Here is a 15,102-nt window from a genome sequence, read left to right as displayed (position 1 = left end):
CTTGGCCCAGTCCTATGACTTTTACTTATTTTCATTTCATTTTTTTTTTTTTTAGTGGTGGTGGGGCTTCAGTGTGTGGAGTGGGGATTGGTGCCTTGGAGCCCAGCAGCGTCTTGTTCCCTCTGGTCCCTCTTTGTCCCCCTTTCTTGTAGACCCCCCAGAGAAAGCATTTACATTAAGATCAATTCACATAATCTCTGAGACACTGCCCAGGGGTCACCAGAGCACAGTTCCACTAGCCTAGTCTTCTTAAAGAGGCAGAAGAAGTGGGCGTGATGGGTGGGTGGGAATTTATAAACTTCTCAGTTTCTGTGGGTGGCCTTTTTTTTTTTTTGACTGCGAAGTATAATACGTCTTTTCTCTGGAAGGCCCATTCCAGATGACATTGTTCTTAGTTTGTTTCTTAGAAGGCGGAGAGACTCTTGTTTCTGAGGAATTCTATGATTTTCTTGGCTCTGATCCTTCCTTGGTTAGGGAGATTAGTTACATTGCTTCAGATTTCAGGTGCAGTTCATTGAAAGTGGATCAAAATTAGGTGGTTGGTCACCTGCTGTTCCTTTTAGAAGCTCAAAATAGGAGTAGGTGTTTCACCAAAGTTGTACCCGTCTTTGAAACTTATTTTGATATTTTGTGAACATAGAAAACCTTAAAATTTGAGAGGGGAGAGGGAGCTAGAATACTATAATATATAGTATTAGTAGAAGTAACTTTGATAGTGTGGGAAAGAACCTGTCAGTCTTTAACATACGTAACACTGATGGTGCTGTATGTAGCTTTTACACTGAGATGCTGAGTGTCACACTAGTTTTAGTGAAGTTTTTGGCCTTTGCCATCAGCTTTAAAAAACTTTTTAAAACAGTGGTGGTCCGGGGGAATTCCCTGGTGGTCCAGTGGTTAAGAATCCGCCTTCCAAAAAAAAAAGAATCCACCTTCCAACGCAAGGGACTTGGGGGTTCGATCCCTGGTTGGGGAACTAAGATCCCACATGCCGCGGGGCAGCCAAGACCCCGCGCGGCAACTACTGAGCCGGCGAGCCACATCTAGAGAACCCGTGTGCTGCAAATACGGAGCCTGCCCACCACAACTAGAGAGAAGCCCCTGCGCTGCAACAAAGAGCCTGTGAGCTGCAACAAAAGGTTCCACATACCGCAAGGAAGATCCCGTGTGCTGCAACTAAGAAAGAAAAAACCTGAAAAACAGTGGTGGTCCAGGTACAGAGTAGCCTATCCACACAGTACATTTATTCAGGGCTGATCACCAGCACCACCTGTTGTATTACTGCGTGCTGACTGTGTACCCAGCCCTGAGAGTTACTAGCGGATGATTTTACATAATCAGTTGATCATGAACTTTATTTAAAACATATGGGTTCTGCCTTCTTTCCTAGATTCTGATAGTCGGTGGCGGTGTGGCAGGGCTGGCCTCTGCAGGTGCAGCAAAGTCGATGGGTGCGATTGTTCGGGGATTTGACACAAGGTGAGGGCTTTACTAGTGATTGCTGTGAAGGTAAAAACGTTTTGTTTTAGGTGGATGTTATGCTTTCCTTTTGCAAATTGAAGTAGCACGCTGAAACTGCTCTGTAAGCTCTTTTCATTTAAAAATGTATCCATTTGTTCAAAGTTAACTCAAAGTGAAAATGTATTACTCAGTGGAAAAAAAAATTTAAGGACTCAGGCCCAGTACAGCAGAAATAATTTTTAAAAGTTGCAAATGAACCGCTCACACTCAGTCTTGTATTTTCATGTAGATTAGCAATGGGACCAGAGTTCTCTGCATCCTGACTTTCTAACATGTTGCTCTACTGTGTTTTATTTCTGCTCAGAATGTGTTTAGTCACTAGGTAGGGCATGAACAAAGATGTTTGTGAGTGTGAAGAAGGGGAGTAGTATGGGAGACATCTTGGAGAGTAGACTGGGGTGGCGGGGTGAGGGATGTGCTGGGCATCCAACAGACGGAAGCAGATAAAGCTGCTTGGGCAGCAGTAGAGCCGCCAGGTGAAAGTACTTGATTATGTTCATTGCATATTTCTTTAAAGCAGACGTATCATCATTTTCCTGGAATTTCTTTAAAGCGAAGTTCAATTAAAATTGTTCTTCATTTCAGAAGATACTAGCTTTTATTACGTGCTTATTGAGTATTGTTATCATTTATGTGTTCTAATACTTTTTTAAGGTTGAAACATGTAGTTAGTTATTATCAGTTGAAGTCAGCAGAGGAAAAATACCATTGCTAATCTTGAATATAGAATAATGAAAAAGAAATGCAACCATTCAAAGTTAAAAAGAATATGACATTTCAGAGTAAAGACTGTTCCAATAGAATATGGCTTACAGGGCTTACCGGGAGTTTAGAGGGGTGATGTGCTGATAAAATGCTGTCTTGCTGAAATGAGAAAAGGCATTTCTGAAGTAACCAGGACACAAGCCAGGGATAGCCACAGTTAAGCATGTCATTAGTCCTAGCTTTTAATTTTTAATGTTTGCAGATGTGAAGTTATTGAAGACCCCCCAAATCTGGCAAAAGTAGGCTGTTCAAGTTTTCATTGTAGTGGAGAATACTATTAAAGTGGAAGTGTATATATTTGACTTGGAGATGATGTGAAACTCAGTGTTGAGTTAACTACTGAGAATTTATAAAAGTTATGTTGATGTCTTTGGTTTAGATTATGTAGAGAGTAGACAGCTAGAATATAGCTGTTGCTTAACTTCAATTTTATTTACAGTTTATTAAGATAAGTATACAGTGAAGAAAGATGTGGCTGATCGGATGTAATGCTTTTCTTATAATTATAGCTCATTAGTTAATCTAATCACTATCTTGAGACTGGGGGTTAGTATCATGTTATAAATATGAAATCTAAATATATTGGAAAACACACTTGATTATAAATTCTTGTTGGAAAACTGAATGGTGTTATTTTCAGTTAAACATCCTAAAAACTTAAGGACAACTCATTGCCTAGCGATATTATATGGGTGTGATTTTCTAAATTCTTTCAGACAATAACTAGGAAATTCCACTCACTGCCTATTGTCTCTATTACAAAGTTTATAAAGTCTTTACTTTCCTTGTTTGGTGTGTATTCCAAAAAGCTTTATTTGCAAAAGCAATTGGCCGGTCAAGAGCTTTAGTTTTCAGATACCTGTACTAAATGCTTACTCTCTTCCAGGCATTGTGCTCTATGCTTTATTTTATTTGTTCTTTATTGTAAGTATATGAAATAGGAATAAATAACCCTATTTTACATAATGTTAAAAGAAATATAAATCAGTTTAATAACTTATCCAGTTTACTTTCTTTCTGATTGTAAAAATGCTTATTCTCCCAATTCAGAAAAATATAAAAAAGTACAAAAAGTGAAAATAAAATACCCTACAACCCTGCTAGAGATAACTATTAACATTCTACTATATATGTTCCCTTTTCTACACATTAATTAAAAATGTAATTTTACTAATAGTACTACTTAACTTACTTTTTTACTTTTTTTTAACTTAGCAGTAGGTCATGAAGCTCTTTACTTATCTGCAAATATATTTAATGGCTGCACAAGATTCATGGTATAGAAATACAGTGACTTGGGGCTTCCCTGGTGGCGCAGTGGTTAAGAGTCCGCCTGCCAGTGCAGGGAACACGGGTTTGATCCGTGTCCAGGAAGATCCTACATGCTGCGGAGCAACTAAGCCCATGAGCCACAACTACTGAGCCTGCGCTCTAGAGCCCGCGAGCCACAACTGCTGAGCCCATGTGCCACAACTACTGAAGCCAGCACGCTCTAGGGCCCGCATGCTGCAACTAGTGAGCCTGCGTGCTGCAACTACTGAAGCCCGCACGCCTAGAGCCCGTGCTCCATAACAAGAGAAGCCACTGCAATGAGAAGCCCGTGCACTGCAATGAAGAGTAGCCCCCGCTCTCCACAACTAGAGAAACCCCGCATGCAGCAATGAAGACCCAACGCAGCCAAAAATAAATAAATAAAATAGTAGGCATTTCTAAAAGTTTTTAAACCTGTATCCCTTTGAGTAACACCAACTCAGATTGGCCTAAACTATAAGAAAATGTGTTATCTCTCCGAAGTGAAAATCCATGGAAAGGACTCCCTTTTGACACTAGAGGCAGCCGCTGGTCGGTGCCATCCAGGACCAGGTTCCTTCTGTCTCTCCTCTCTGCTGTCCTCAGCTCTGGCTGATCCCCCCTGTGGTCACAAGTTGACCTCCGCAGGCAATCTGGGATACAAGCTTCCTTGTTCAAGTCAGCAGAAACGGAGAGAAGCTCTTGTTCATCCATGCCTTACCTTTTCTGCCCTGCCTTCATTATCCCACCTCTGTGTCTGCTCCCCGACCATGACAGTTGCCAGGGGACTGATGGGCTCAGTCCACTGTTTCCCAAACTTCCGTTAAGGCAAGAATTACCTACAGCTCTTGCTAAAAATAGAGCTCCTGGCCCCTCTGCTGGAGATTGTAATTCAGTGGGTCTCGGAATGGGCCTGGGAATTTGAATTTTTAACAAGTGCCTGGAGCGATTGTGGTCGTTAGGGAGGTTTGGGATTCACTGTAGTGGGATGGATGTTGGTGAGTTAAACACTGTCCGCCACAGAGCTGAGAGCTTTGTTGGCTCTGGTTTCCCAACTAGTACACAGAACTTGGCTAGCATTTATTTATTTATTTTTAAACTGAATGTATTTTTACATAAGTTAAATGTGTCGGCTCTTCACATTTTGCCATTTATGCCATTTATAGATCGCTTTTCTCAAACACAATTTAATGAGGACTAGGGGCAAAAATCACTTTGTAACAATATTTCTAAATAAAAGAGTCGCTTATGTGGGAAAAGTCCCCATAAGTGAAGACCTCAACTTGAGTGATTTGAATGATGTCAAATCTGAACGTAGGTCAGATCTCACATCATCAACAGTGGGACTACTGTCAAGAAACTCTACTAACTGATGACTGGAGTTGGCAGTAGTGAAATTCCTTTTGTAACTTAACTAAGTAAGAGTTGGAATTTCCTATAGTTTTTTTTTTTTCCAGAAAAAAATATTATCATAAGGGTGTTACCTGCCTTTAGAAAAAAATTCAAACGGTCTGGTCAGAGACCTCAAAAGAAAGTTTCTACTTTTGAATACATAGAGTTTTCTTAAAAATGTGTATGTAAATGATGATCTTGATTTCTGTATTAAGGACCTGAAATGACCACTGCTTTCCCTTCAATAATCACCAGGGCCGCAGCTTTGGAGCAGTTCAAGTCTCTGGGTGCTGAGCCCTTAGAGGTGGACTTGAAGGAATCTGGTGAGGGCCAAGGAGGATATGCAAAGGAGATGTCCAAAGAGTTCATTGAGGCTGAAATGAAGCTATTTGCTCAGCAGTGCAAGGAGGTGGATATCCTTATCAGCACAGCACTTATTCCAGGTGTGTCATTACATCAGTGGTTATCGATAAAGCACTTTTACTAATGATACTTTAAAATGAGGGTGAATAATTGTTTAACGTTTGCATTTCTTTAAGTAAAGATTGATTTACTTTCTAGAGAATGAGAAAGCACATGAAAGGCAGAAAAGACAAAATCACTGTGGCCCCTGGACAAACACGGTCATTAATAATTTGTATATTTTCTTCCAGTCTTCTGTGTATTTTTTATCTATGTTCATAGATCATATTCTGTGTACAGTATTATATTTGTAAGCAGTTTGCTTTGTTTACACCCTTGATAATTGTTTTTTAGTTTATTTCTGTTCTCTTTGTTAAGATACTACATTTCTATTGTAGGAAATCCAAACAGCACTGAAAAATATGAAAGAAAAAGTACAGATTGGAAGTTCTACCAGAGTGACCATTATTAATATATATTTTTAAAAACTTATTTATAATTTTTAAAATTTTACTTATTTATTTATTTATCTTTGGCTGTGTTGGGTCTTCCTTGCTGCGCGTCGACTTTCTCTAGCTGCCGCGAGCCGGGGCTACTCTTCGTTGTGGTACGCGGGCTTCTCATTGTGGTGGCTTCTCTTATTGCGGAATACGGGCTCTAGGCGCGCAGGCTTCAGTAGTTGTGACTTGTGGGCTCCAGAGCACAGGCTCAGTAGTTGTGTTGCACAGGCTTAGTTGCTCTGCAGCATGTGGGATCTTCCCGGACCAGGGCCCGAACCTGTGTCCCTTGCATTGGCAGGCAGATTCTTAACCACTGCACCACCAGGGAAGTCCCATTATTAATATTTTGATGATCTTTTTTTTTTTTTTTTTTTTGGTATGCGGGCCTCTCACCGCTGTGGCCTCTCCCGTTGCAGAGCACAGGCTCCGGATGCGCAGGCCCAGCGACCATGGCCCACGGGCCCAGCCGTTCCGCGGCATGCGGGATCCCCCCGGACGGGGGCACAAACCCGCGTCCCCAGCATCAGCAGGCGGACCCTCCACCACTGTGCCACCAGGGAAGCCCTGATGATCATTTTTTTATACATGAGAAAGAGAGGGGGACTTTGTGTGTGTGTATATATACTTATGGAATTTCCCGTATATATTTTTTACTAAAGGTTATGATGCTTTGTTACTTTGTAATTACTTCCTTTGACTTGTTTGGTCTTTGCAATCAAATCATGAGCTCTTTGATGGCAGGAATTACTTTTTAGTCCTTTACAACATCCTCTTCTAAAGAATAGATGCTTGATGTCAAACCAGCCAGCATTTATTAATCAGTAATAAACAGTAAACAGTAGCTTGATCTAGCAAGATTTGGGAGTGAAGAAACTCTCTACCTTTTATATTCCTATCTCCTCTCCTGTCCTTTGCTTCTGTTAGTAAATAATGAATACCATGCTGACTCTAATTTTTTTCCCTTTCTAAAAGAAAGTGGGCCAGATAATGAGAACTTACAGGGTTCGCGTTACTTGTGTTCGATCCTCCTAAAGGAGCCTTGCTTTCTCTAGGGGACCGTGGAAAATTAGGAGAAGCTGCTTTGTCATGAGGTTCTGGGAAAGGAGAAATCCTCTTCTGGCACCCCCTTCCCCCAATCTGGCTGATATACACCCAGGGGCAGGAAGCTGATTGGCAGCATATCTGTGAGCTTGTGGGGGAAAACGTGCCTTTCAGGCTCTTCTTTTTGTCCTCTGTTTACCCATGTGATACCCAGTGGGTGAGCTCTTCTCTCCAGACATCCCTATCCCACCGGAGCTGGCTAGATGAAGCAGACAGCGGGAGAGTGACATGGGCTCAGCCCCTAGAAGAATCTGTGTGTGTGTGTGTGGAAATGAGGCTGGGGTTGGTTACTGGAGGTGGGTGCAGATCAGACAAGGCAGGGGCCACAGGTGGTGTTTGAAATCTGCCAGCGACAGTAGGACTCATGGACAGGTGGTGGCAGGAGAGCACTTCAGGATTCATCCTTTCCTTTTGTGGCGGTGGCTTCTGGCTCAGCTGTTGCAGGTGGCTTTGAAGGAAGGATGGGGTGGCTTTTGCTGTAGCCACCATTTGACCTTTGAAAGGTAGTTGCCTGTTGGGGAGATGAGCTGGGAACTGACTGGATGTAACAAGTGGCCAGTAGAGGGTGCTAAAGCATTTACTCATGCAGTAAATGGTGAAGCCCTGAAAGCCCTGAAGCTAGTAGTTTGAAATCATTCTCTTTATAAAGAACTGAGTAGATCCACAGACATAGAAAACAAACTTATGGTTACCAAAGGGGAAGAGGGTAGAGGGATAAATTAGGAGTTTAGGATTAACATATACATACTACTGTATATAAAATAGATAACCGACAAGGACTTACTGTATAGCACAGGGAACTCTACTCAGTATTTTGTAATAACCTATGAGGGAAAAAGTCTGAAAAAGAATATCTATATCTATATATCTATATATAAGAACTGAATCACTTTGCTCTACACCTGAAGCTAACACAACATTGTAAATCAACTAAACTTCAATAAAAAAATAAAATAATAAAAAATAGAAAAAATAAAATATATGTCACTAGGTTAAAAAAAGAACTGAGTATACTTTGGATATAGTATATAGAATTATTATTGATGGTAAATCTTAAAGTAAGTTATAGAACTCAAGACTTCTTGTATAAAACACATATGGACTTTTAGGACCTACTCCCCATAGTATCTTTTTTTTTTTGAACAAAAAAAGGGCATGTGGACAGTTGACTAAAATTTAACCTCTTATTTATTTATTTTGCGGTACGCGGGCCTCGCACTGTTGTGGCCTCTCCCATTGCGGAGCACAGGCTCCGGACGCGCAGGCTCCACGGCCATGCTCCGCGGCATGTGGGATCCTCCCGGACCGGGGCACGAACCCGTGTCCCCTGCATCGGCAGGCGGACTCTCAACCACTGTGCCACCAGGGAAGCCCTAACCTCTTATTTTTTATAAGTAGTTTACAGTAAGTGTACCTTAGCAGCAGTTCAAATTATATGATAGTGTTAAAGAGGACTTGTTGAAGAAGGTTTACGAGTCTGTTCTGCTGAGCCTTTCCTGTTTTCAGTCTTTTCTGAAGCCATCTGGTCAAAGCACTTTAAACTTGCACAAAGTCCCTGACCAGTGGATTGACCCAGGTTTCATACTCACAAGGCTGATTTGAAAAGCACCTTTCTGTTACTTTTTTGGTAAGCCCCCCCAAAAGAGAAAAGCTAATTTGAATATAATAAGGAAGATGATCTTTTTAAAGGTCTTACATATCCCTAGGGGACTGAAACCTGAAAACCTCTGAGCATTAAAAAAAAAAACAAACTGAAAAGATTATATAAAGGGCATTATATATATATATGCCCTTTGAAAAACAGTGTCCTTGGCATTGTACCCTTACTGGTGTTGGTCCTGAGCCTTTGCATAAGTCACCTGATGGTGTGTCTTGCTTGTGAAAGACTCCTGGAGCAGAAGTTGTTCTAAAGTTTTCCTTGAGTGGATCCAAAGGGGATTAAGTTAAATGTCAGAAGTTCTCCAAGTTGCAATTCCTTAGACCGAGATCCTCACGGCTGTACTGAAGACCTGGCATGGATAAGAACGTTGAGAGAGGAACATGGGCAATGAGCTCGCTTCAGGTAGCAATCCTGCAGAGCTGGTAAATTTTCATTCCTCCTAGGCACACGTCAGTCAGTGGGCTTGGACACACAATAATGTTGTACTCGTGAGGATCCTAGGTAAAATGAAACGTTTCTGTAGCTAGCTACTTATTATGCTGCCTGGTGTCTTGTACCACTGTCTAGACCCCCTCAATTGGGTTGGGCGATGGATGCAGGGCTAGCATTTCACTTAGTGCAGGTAACTTCAAGAGAGGGCCTAGCGGACAGTCTCATTTTGTGGTGCTGTGCCCACGAGGGAAAGCTCCCAACCTTCCTGTCCAGCTCCGTGACCTTTAGGGTTACCACTAAAAAGTTCGGCAGCCCTCCTCTCTGATAACGTTCAGGCTGTGCTCATAATCTTTTCCAGTAAACCTTTTGAGACAAGGAGATTTTTTCAGCTTTCTTATTGTTCTGAAACCCTTTTAGAGAGACTTTTCATAGACTTGGAAGGTTTAATCAGGAAGAACCTGAATCAGGTTGAGAATCTAATTCGTAGATTAGGGATTACGGGATGGGGGTGTGAGGAGGAATCACAGTGGTTTAGCAGTGACTGTGTGTTAGGCAAATTTTGCCTAAATTCCTGTGAGAATTAGGAGTACTGTGGGGCACGCGCTAAATCTACCCTGACAGAGACAACTCTCTCCATTTAGAACCTTTCCTGATGACGCCTAATTAAAAATCATAAGCGTCATAGGGTCATCTGGCTTTCCTGCTCTCCCCTTCCCCACCTCAGGCCCTGCCCTCATTTCGTAATTGAATCATAGCTCCTGGAAAGCCTGGGGTTTTGCTTAGTAATGACAGTAACTTGGACCACTCAGGTTCCCAGCATCATTAGGTAAAGGCATCTAAAGTCCTCAGGATTGGATCACCTCCCCTCCCTCCCCACCCCACCCTTACCGGTACCCTAAATTTTGCACCCTGTGGTAAGGTATTTCTCGCCTTTCAGTTTCTAGTCCTGATTGAGCTTTTGGATCTCATGTGAAACTCATGTCTTGCTCTCTGGGCCTGATTTCAGTCATGCTCGCTGCTATTATCTGCACAAGGAGGCCAAGGACTTTCAGGCCTTGCACGTATTGTTCCTTCTCTTTGGAATGCTGTCCCTGCCCTTCCCTGCCTTTTTTTTTTTTTTTTAACATCTTTATTGGAGTATAATTGCGTTACAATGGTGTGTTAGTTTCTGCTTTATAACCAAGTGAATCAGTTATACATATGTTCCCATATCTCTTCCCTCTTGCATCTCCCTCCCTCCCACCCTCCCTATCCCACCCCTCCAGGTGGTCACAAAGCATCAAGCTGATCTCCCTGTGCTATGTGGCTGCTTCCCACCAGCTATCTATTTTACATTTACTTATAGTATATATAAGTCCATGCCTCTCTCTCACTTCATCCCAGCTTACCCTTCCCCCTCCCCGTGTCCTCAAGTCCATTCTCTAGTAGGTCTGTGTCTCTATTCCCTGTCTTTTGAAGTCCTACTGAGCTCAGTAGTTTCTCCAGAGTTCCTGCCGTCTCCTGCTCCGTAGTAAACCCTCTTTTTTCTGCATTCATAGCATTTGCCCGTGCCTCAAATTCCAGTAGTTCTCAGTCTCACTGCCCTCTAGTTGCCCTGTCTCATCTCTGCCACGAGGGTGCTTACCAGGGAGCCTTGTGTACAGCTGTGGCTCAGCAGATGTTCCTGAGCTAATGTGGGTTCCTTCCTTAGTTCTCAGTTGGTACAATCCCCTTTATTTTTCTGGTGCTATCCAAGAAAGAACACTCTTGGATAGGAATACTGCAGAGGCTAGTTTAAGACTGGGAAGCTAGCTTTCTTAAATTTTCAAAAGTAGGACACTTGCCACGTTTGCAGTTTGAGGTGTTGAGCTAGGCCTCTCAGGAGGTAGAATTAGGAAGTAGTGGGAAGGTCTGTTCAGGAGTTAGAAAGTGTACTATCATCCAGGAGGGAAGATATTCATTGTTTGATTATAAATTATGATCCCTTAGGCCATATATCCTTGGGCCTCTTTTTAGGTATGATCCAGATTAGGGTAACAGTCCTTTTTATTTTTATCTATATCAGATAGGGTCTATAAGTATACACCCATCAAAGGAGCTTTGTGGCAATTTTGCATGACTCTGGAGAATTGGGAGGGAGTGTTTTCCCTTGATATACAAGGGCCTCACACATGTGAGACCAAACCTGAGGGATCTCACAGTCTCCTGGAAAATCAACATTGGTTTTGCATTGGATGCTGCCTGTCTCTTTGAAGCCATCTTTCATATGGAGTAGAAATATAGTACAAAAGAGTAACTTTCCGTAGTAATTTTTTTTTTTCTTTGCGGTACGTGGGCCTCTCACTGTTGTGGCCTCTCCTGTTGTGGAGCCCAGGCTCCGGACGCGCAGGCTCAGCGGCCATGGCTCACTGGTGCAGCTGCTCCTTGGCATGTGGGATCTTCCCGGACCGGGGCACGAACCCGTGTCCCCTGCATCGGCAGGTGGACTCTAAACCACTGCACCACCAGGGAAGCCCTCCATAGTAATTTTCACACTTGTTCTTTTAGGCAAGAGAATAATTGATATAGCAGTATACTCTTCGTTTGTGAAATTCCACAAAGATAATATTGTTTTGATAACTACACAAGGACTTTCTCTAAAGTAAAGCTTTATTTTTCAGATTATTCTTTTCATTCTGTAAACATTGTGGTCTTACAGGACAGTGATAGATCAGGGATTTTCAACTTTTTTTGAATTATTTAACTTTCTTTTACTGACTAATCTGATTCATCTACCATCCTCTCCTCCTTTAAATGCATTGTATGATTGTATGGAATTTTGTAATATTTCTTGTACAGAGTTTCATTTGTTTTGAGAATTTGGAAGGACAGAGAAAAATACTTAAATGTTGCAACATCAAGGGCTGGTAACCACAGGCTGTCTATACACGTCTTGGTAGCTTTCAACAGAGGCAGGGCAACTTGTCATCAAGAGGAAGATGCCAAAACTGTGGAGTTTTCCATCGTCATTTATCAATCTTGACTATTTAGAGTGTGTTTGAGCACATTTAGTGAGTGACTGGGCCAAATTTAACAATGACCTGGTAGGAAGATTTATGGCCCAGAATTATCTTCTGGTTTGGTCTGTTATTTCTCCCAAAGTATGTTGCAAGATTGGAAAGCACTGTGCTTCCCTCTGTGGCAGTCCCTGAGTTGAAAAGGATTGGGAGACTGAGGCTGTCCCGTCTCTGGTGAAACAGCACCCAATAGATAGAGTTACAGCTACAACCAGCACTTTCCACCATGGGCATTTCTGTTTTTCCTTATTTCCACTTTCTCTATACTTTCTTATGCCTCAGTATTAGCTAGGATGGTCTAGCTGCTAAAACAAATTCACGCAAAAGCTCAGACATTATAGAAATTCACTTCTTGCTCAGTTAACAGTAATAGGTGGTTGATGCATTGGAGGGCAGCTCTCCTTCAGGTGGTCCTCTGGGGATTCAGGTACAGCAATGTTGTCATCAATGTTATGAGGCCGTGAAGGTCGCTCAGGGCGCTGTCTCTGTTCCAGCCAGCTAGAAGTAAAGGGCCAAGGAGGAGTGTGCATGGGATGCCCAGAAGTGGCATACACCACCCCTGCTCACATTTCTTCTGCTAAAGACCTAGTCACATGGCCAAACCTAACTACGAAGGAGGCTGGGAATGGTTGTCTAACTGTGCCCCCAGGAATAAGAGAACATTGTATTAGTTTGCTAAGGGTGCCGTAACAAGATCTCACAGACTGGGGAGCTTAAACGACAGAAATTAATTTTCTCACAGTCTGGAGCCTAGAAGTCCAAGATCAAGGTTTCTTTTGAGGCTTCTCTCCTGGGCTTGTAGAGGGCCTCTTCTTGCTGTGTCCTCACATGGTCTTGGTGTCTTTTTTGTGTCCACATTTTCTCTTGTTTTTAAGGATACCAGTCAGATTGGATTAGGGCCCACCCTGATGGCCTCATTTGATGTGATCATCTCTTTAAAGACTCTATCTCTAAATATAGTTGTATTCTGAGTTACCGGGGGTTAGGGTTTCAACACGTGAATTTTTCTGGGAACACAATTCAGCCCGTAACAAATGTGGATTTTGGTGAGGAACTAAAAGCTTCTTTCCTCTTCCCCAGTTTTTAATATTATCTGCTTATGTTTAATCCATTCTTTGGCAATCAGATCATGGATTTAGAACCAGACAGAGTAGATTCAAATTCCAGTTCCACTGCTTAACAGCTGTGGCTCTCTGAACCTCAGATTCCTCATTTCGGAAAAGGAAGTAAACCTTTTTATGTTGCAGAGTTGTTTTGAGGACTACATGAAGAAAAAAGCCCAGTGTAGGGCCTGGCACATAGAGCATTAGCATAATCACCTTTCTTCCATTGGTGATGCTTGGTCTTGCAAATGGTATCCAGACTGAAAAGCTTATTGACTGTTGCAATAGAAAGTCCAGACATTCTTGAGCATTATGTGGCATGTCAAAGATGTTCTCTGAAATCATCAGGCTTATGGACATACTCATGAAGTTACAAAAACATTGCCATTAGGTGGTAATCTAGCATGGATTTCACTGTGGAAAACGATGGCTTAACTTGCTTTTTATCTGACTTTTCTGAAGATATCTATTTCATTAAGGCTTTTCTGTCAATCTCATTCTGACCTAAGTTTTTGGGTTTTTTAAAAAATTTTATTTATTTATTTTTGGCTGCGTTGGGTCTTTGTTGCTGCGTGCGGGCTTTCTCTAGTTGCGATGAGCGGGGGCTACTCCGCTCTTTTAAAAAATAACCTCCTGGGTTATTTTTTAAATAACCTCTTTTCTCTTTTAAAAAATAACCTCCTGGGCTCCCCTGGTGGCGCAGTGGTTGAGAGTCCGCCTGCCGATGCAGGGGACACGGGTTTGTGCCCCAGTCCAGGAAGATCCCACATGCCGCGGAGTGGCTGGGCCCGTGAGCCATGGCCACTGAGCCTGCGCATCCGGAGCCTGTGCTCCGCAACGGGAGAGGCCACAACAGTGAGAGGCCCGCGTACCGCAAAAAAAAAAAAACACCTCCTAATTATTTTATTAACAAATGTATAATAAATATTCATTAATTTTTTTAGGGATTGGTAGCTAATGTACATCTAAACATGTATTGGAGGGAAAACAAAGAATGTTATAATTTATATAAGAATATTATTTAATGTATTATATATTTATATATAATAATATTATATAATATATGTGTTTCCTTTTTATGTTACCATTTAGGTTTGGTAGGTTGTTTTCCTTTTTTTGAGAATTCCCATAGCTATGAAGCCATGGTAAAGCCTTGACTGATTTTGATTTTTATCTATACAGAATTTTGCAGCTATGGAGGTAAATTATTGAGGTAATCCTCAAAAATTTTTTATAAATGTGTTCTTTAATTATTAGGTAAAGGCTTGTTTTTAGGTTTCTTCTTTAAATAGATCTTTAAGGATTTCTCTTATCTGCTAAAACATGCTGTTGACTAATCATATTTCCTACGTATTACATTTAGAAATATCTCAAGGCATCCAATCTGTAACAGTCAAGTTTTTGCCACCTGGCTTTCTCTCTGGTTCCTTATACAAATAATTAGGCAGAGAAATTTTTTATCTAGTTCCAGGAATAGAACTCACGTATAAAGCTTGACTGGTTAAGCTTGGGTCAGAATCCCTTTATGTTCATGAACAAAGCTATCTGTAGCCTCTCTAGTGGTAACAGAGATAGAGGGATTGTATCGGTGTGTTGTTCTGTGCACCTCGGGGCTGGCAGAATCAGAGACTTATTAGATCAGTGGGTCAAATGTTCAGCAGTTTTTTGCCACATCCAATCTATTACATAACCAATTATCTCTTTTTTTTCATATGTGTACATATATGTATAAAAAGCCTTTTGTCCTTATCTGTAACATTTTTATAGTTTAAGACTCAATATTTTGGACTTCCCTGGTGGCACAGTTGCTAAGAATCCACCTGCCAATTCAGGGGACACAGGTTCGAGCCCTGGTCCGGGAAGATCCCACATGCCGCGGAGCAACTAAGCCTGTGTGCTACAAC

At 41.8% G+C, this 15,102-nt stretch overlaps 1 protein-coding gene across 7 annotated transcripts in view; it reads left to right on the top strand.

Annotated features, from left to right (window-relative positions):
* NNT (nicotinamide nucleotide transhydrogenase) overlaps nucleotides 1-15,102 on the top strand; it is a 95,057-nt gene that overhangs the window by 23,956 nt on the left and 55,999 nt on the right. For all 7 annotated transcript variants that reach the window (XM_032627069.1, XM_032627068.1, XM_032627067.1 and 4 more), the window contains 2 exons: nucleotides 1,388-1,476; nucleotides 5,221-5,408. In XM_032627069.1, the coding sequence (XP_032482960.1) occupies nucleotides 1,388-1,476; nucleotides 5,221-5,408 (277 nt within the window). The remainder of the gene's footprint in view (nucleotides 1-1,387; nucleotides 1,477-5,220; nucleotides 5,409-15,102) is intronic.

Source organism: Phocoena sinus, chromosome 3, assembly GCF_008692025.1.
Source record: "Phocoena sinus isolate mPhoSin1 chromosome 3, mPhoSin1.pri, whole genome shotgun sequence".
Taxonomy (NCBI): Eukaryota; Metazoa; Chordata; class Mammalia; order Artiodactyla; family Phocoenidae; genus Phocoena; species Phocoena sinus.
The sequence above is the reverse complement of the archived record's forward strand: the minus strand, read 5'-3'. Positions and strand labels throughout refer to the sequence as shown.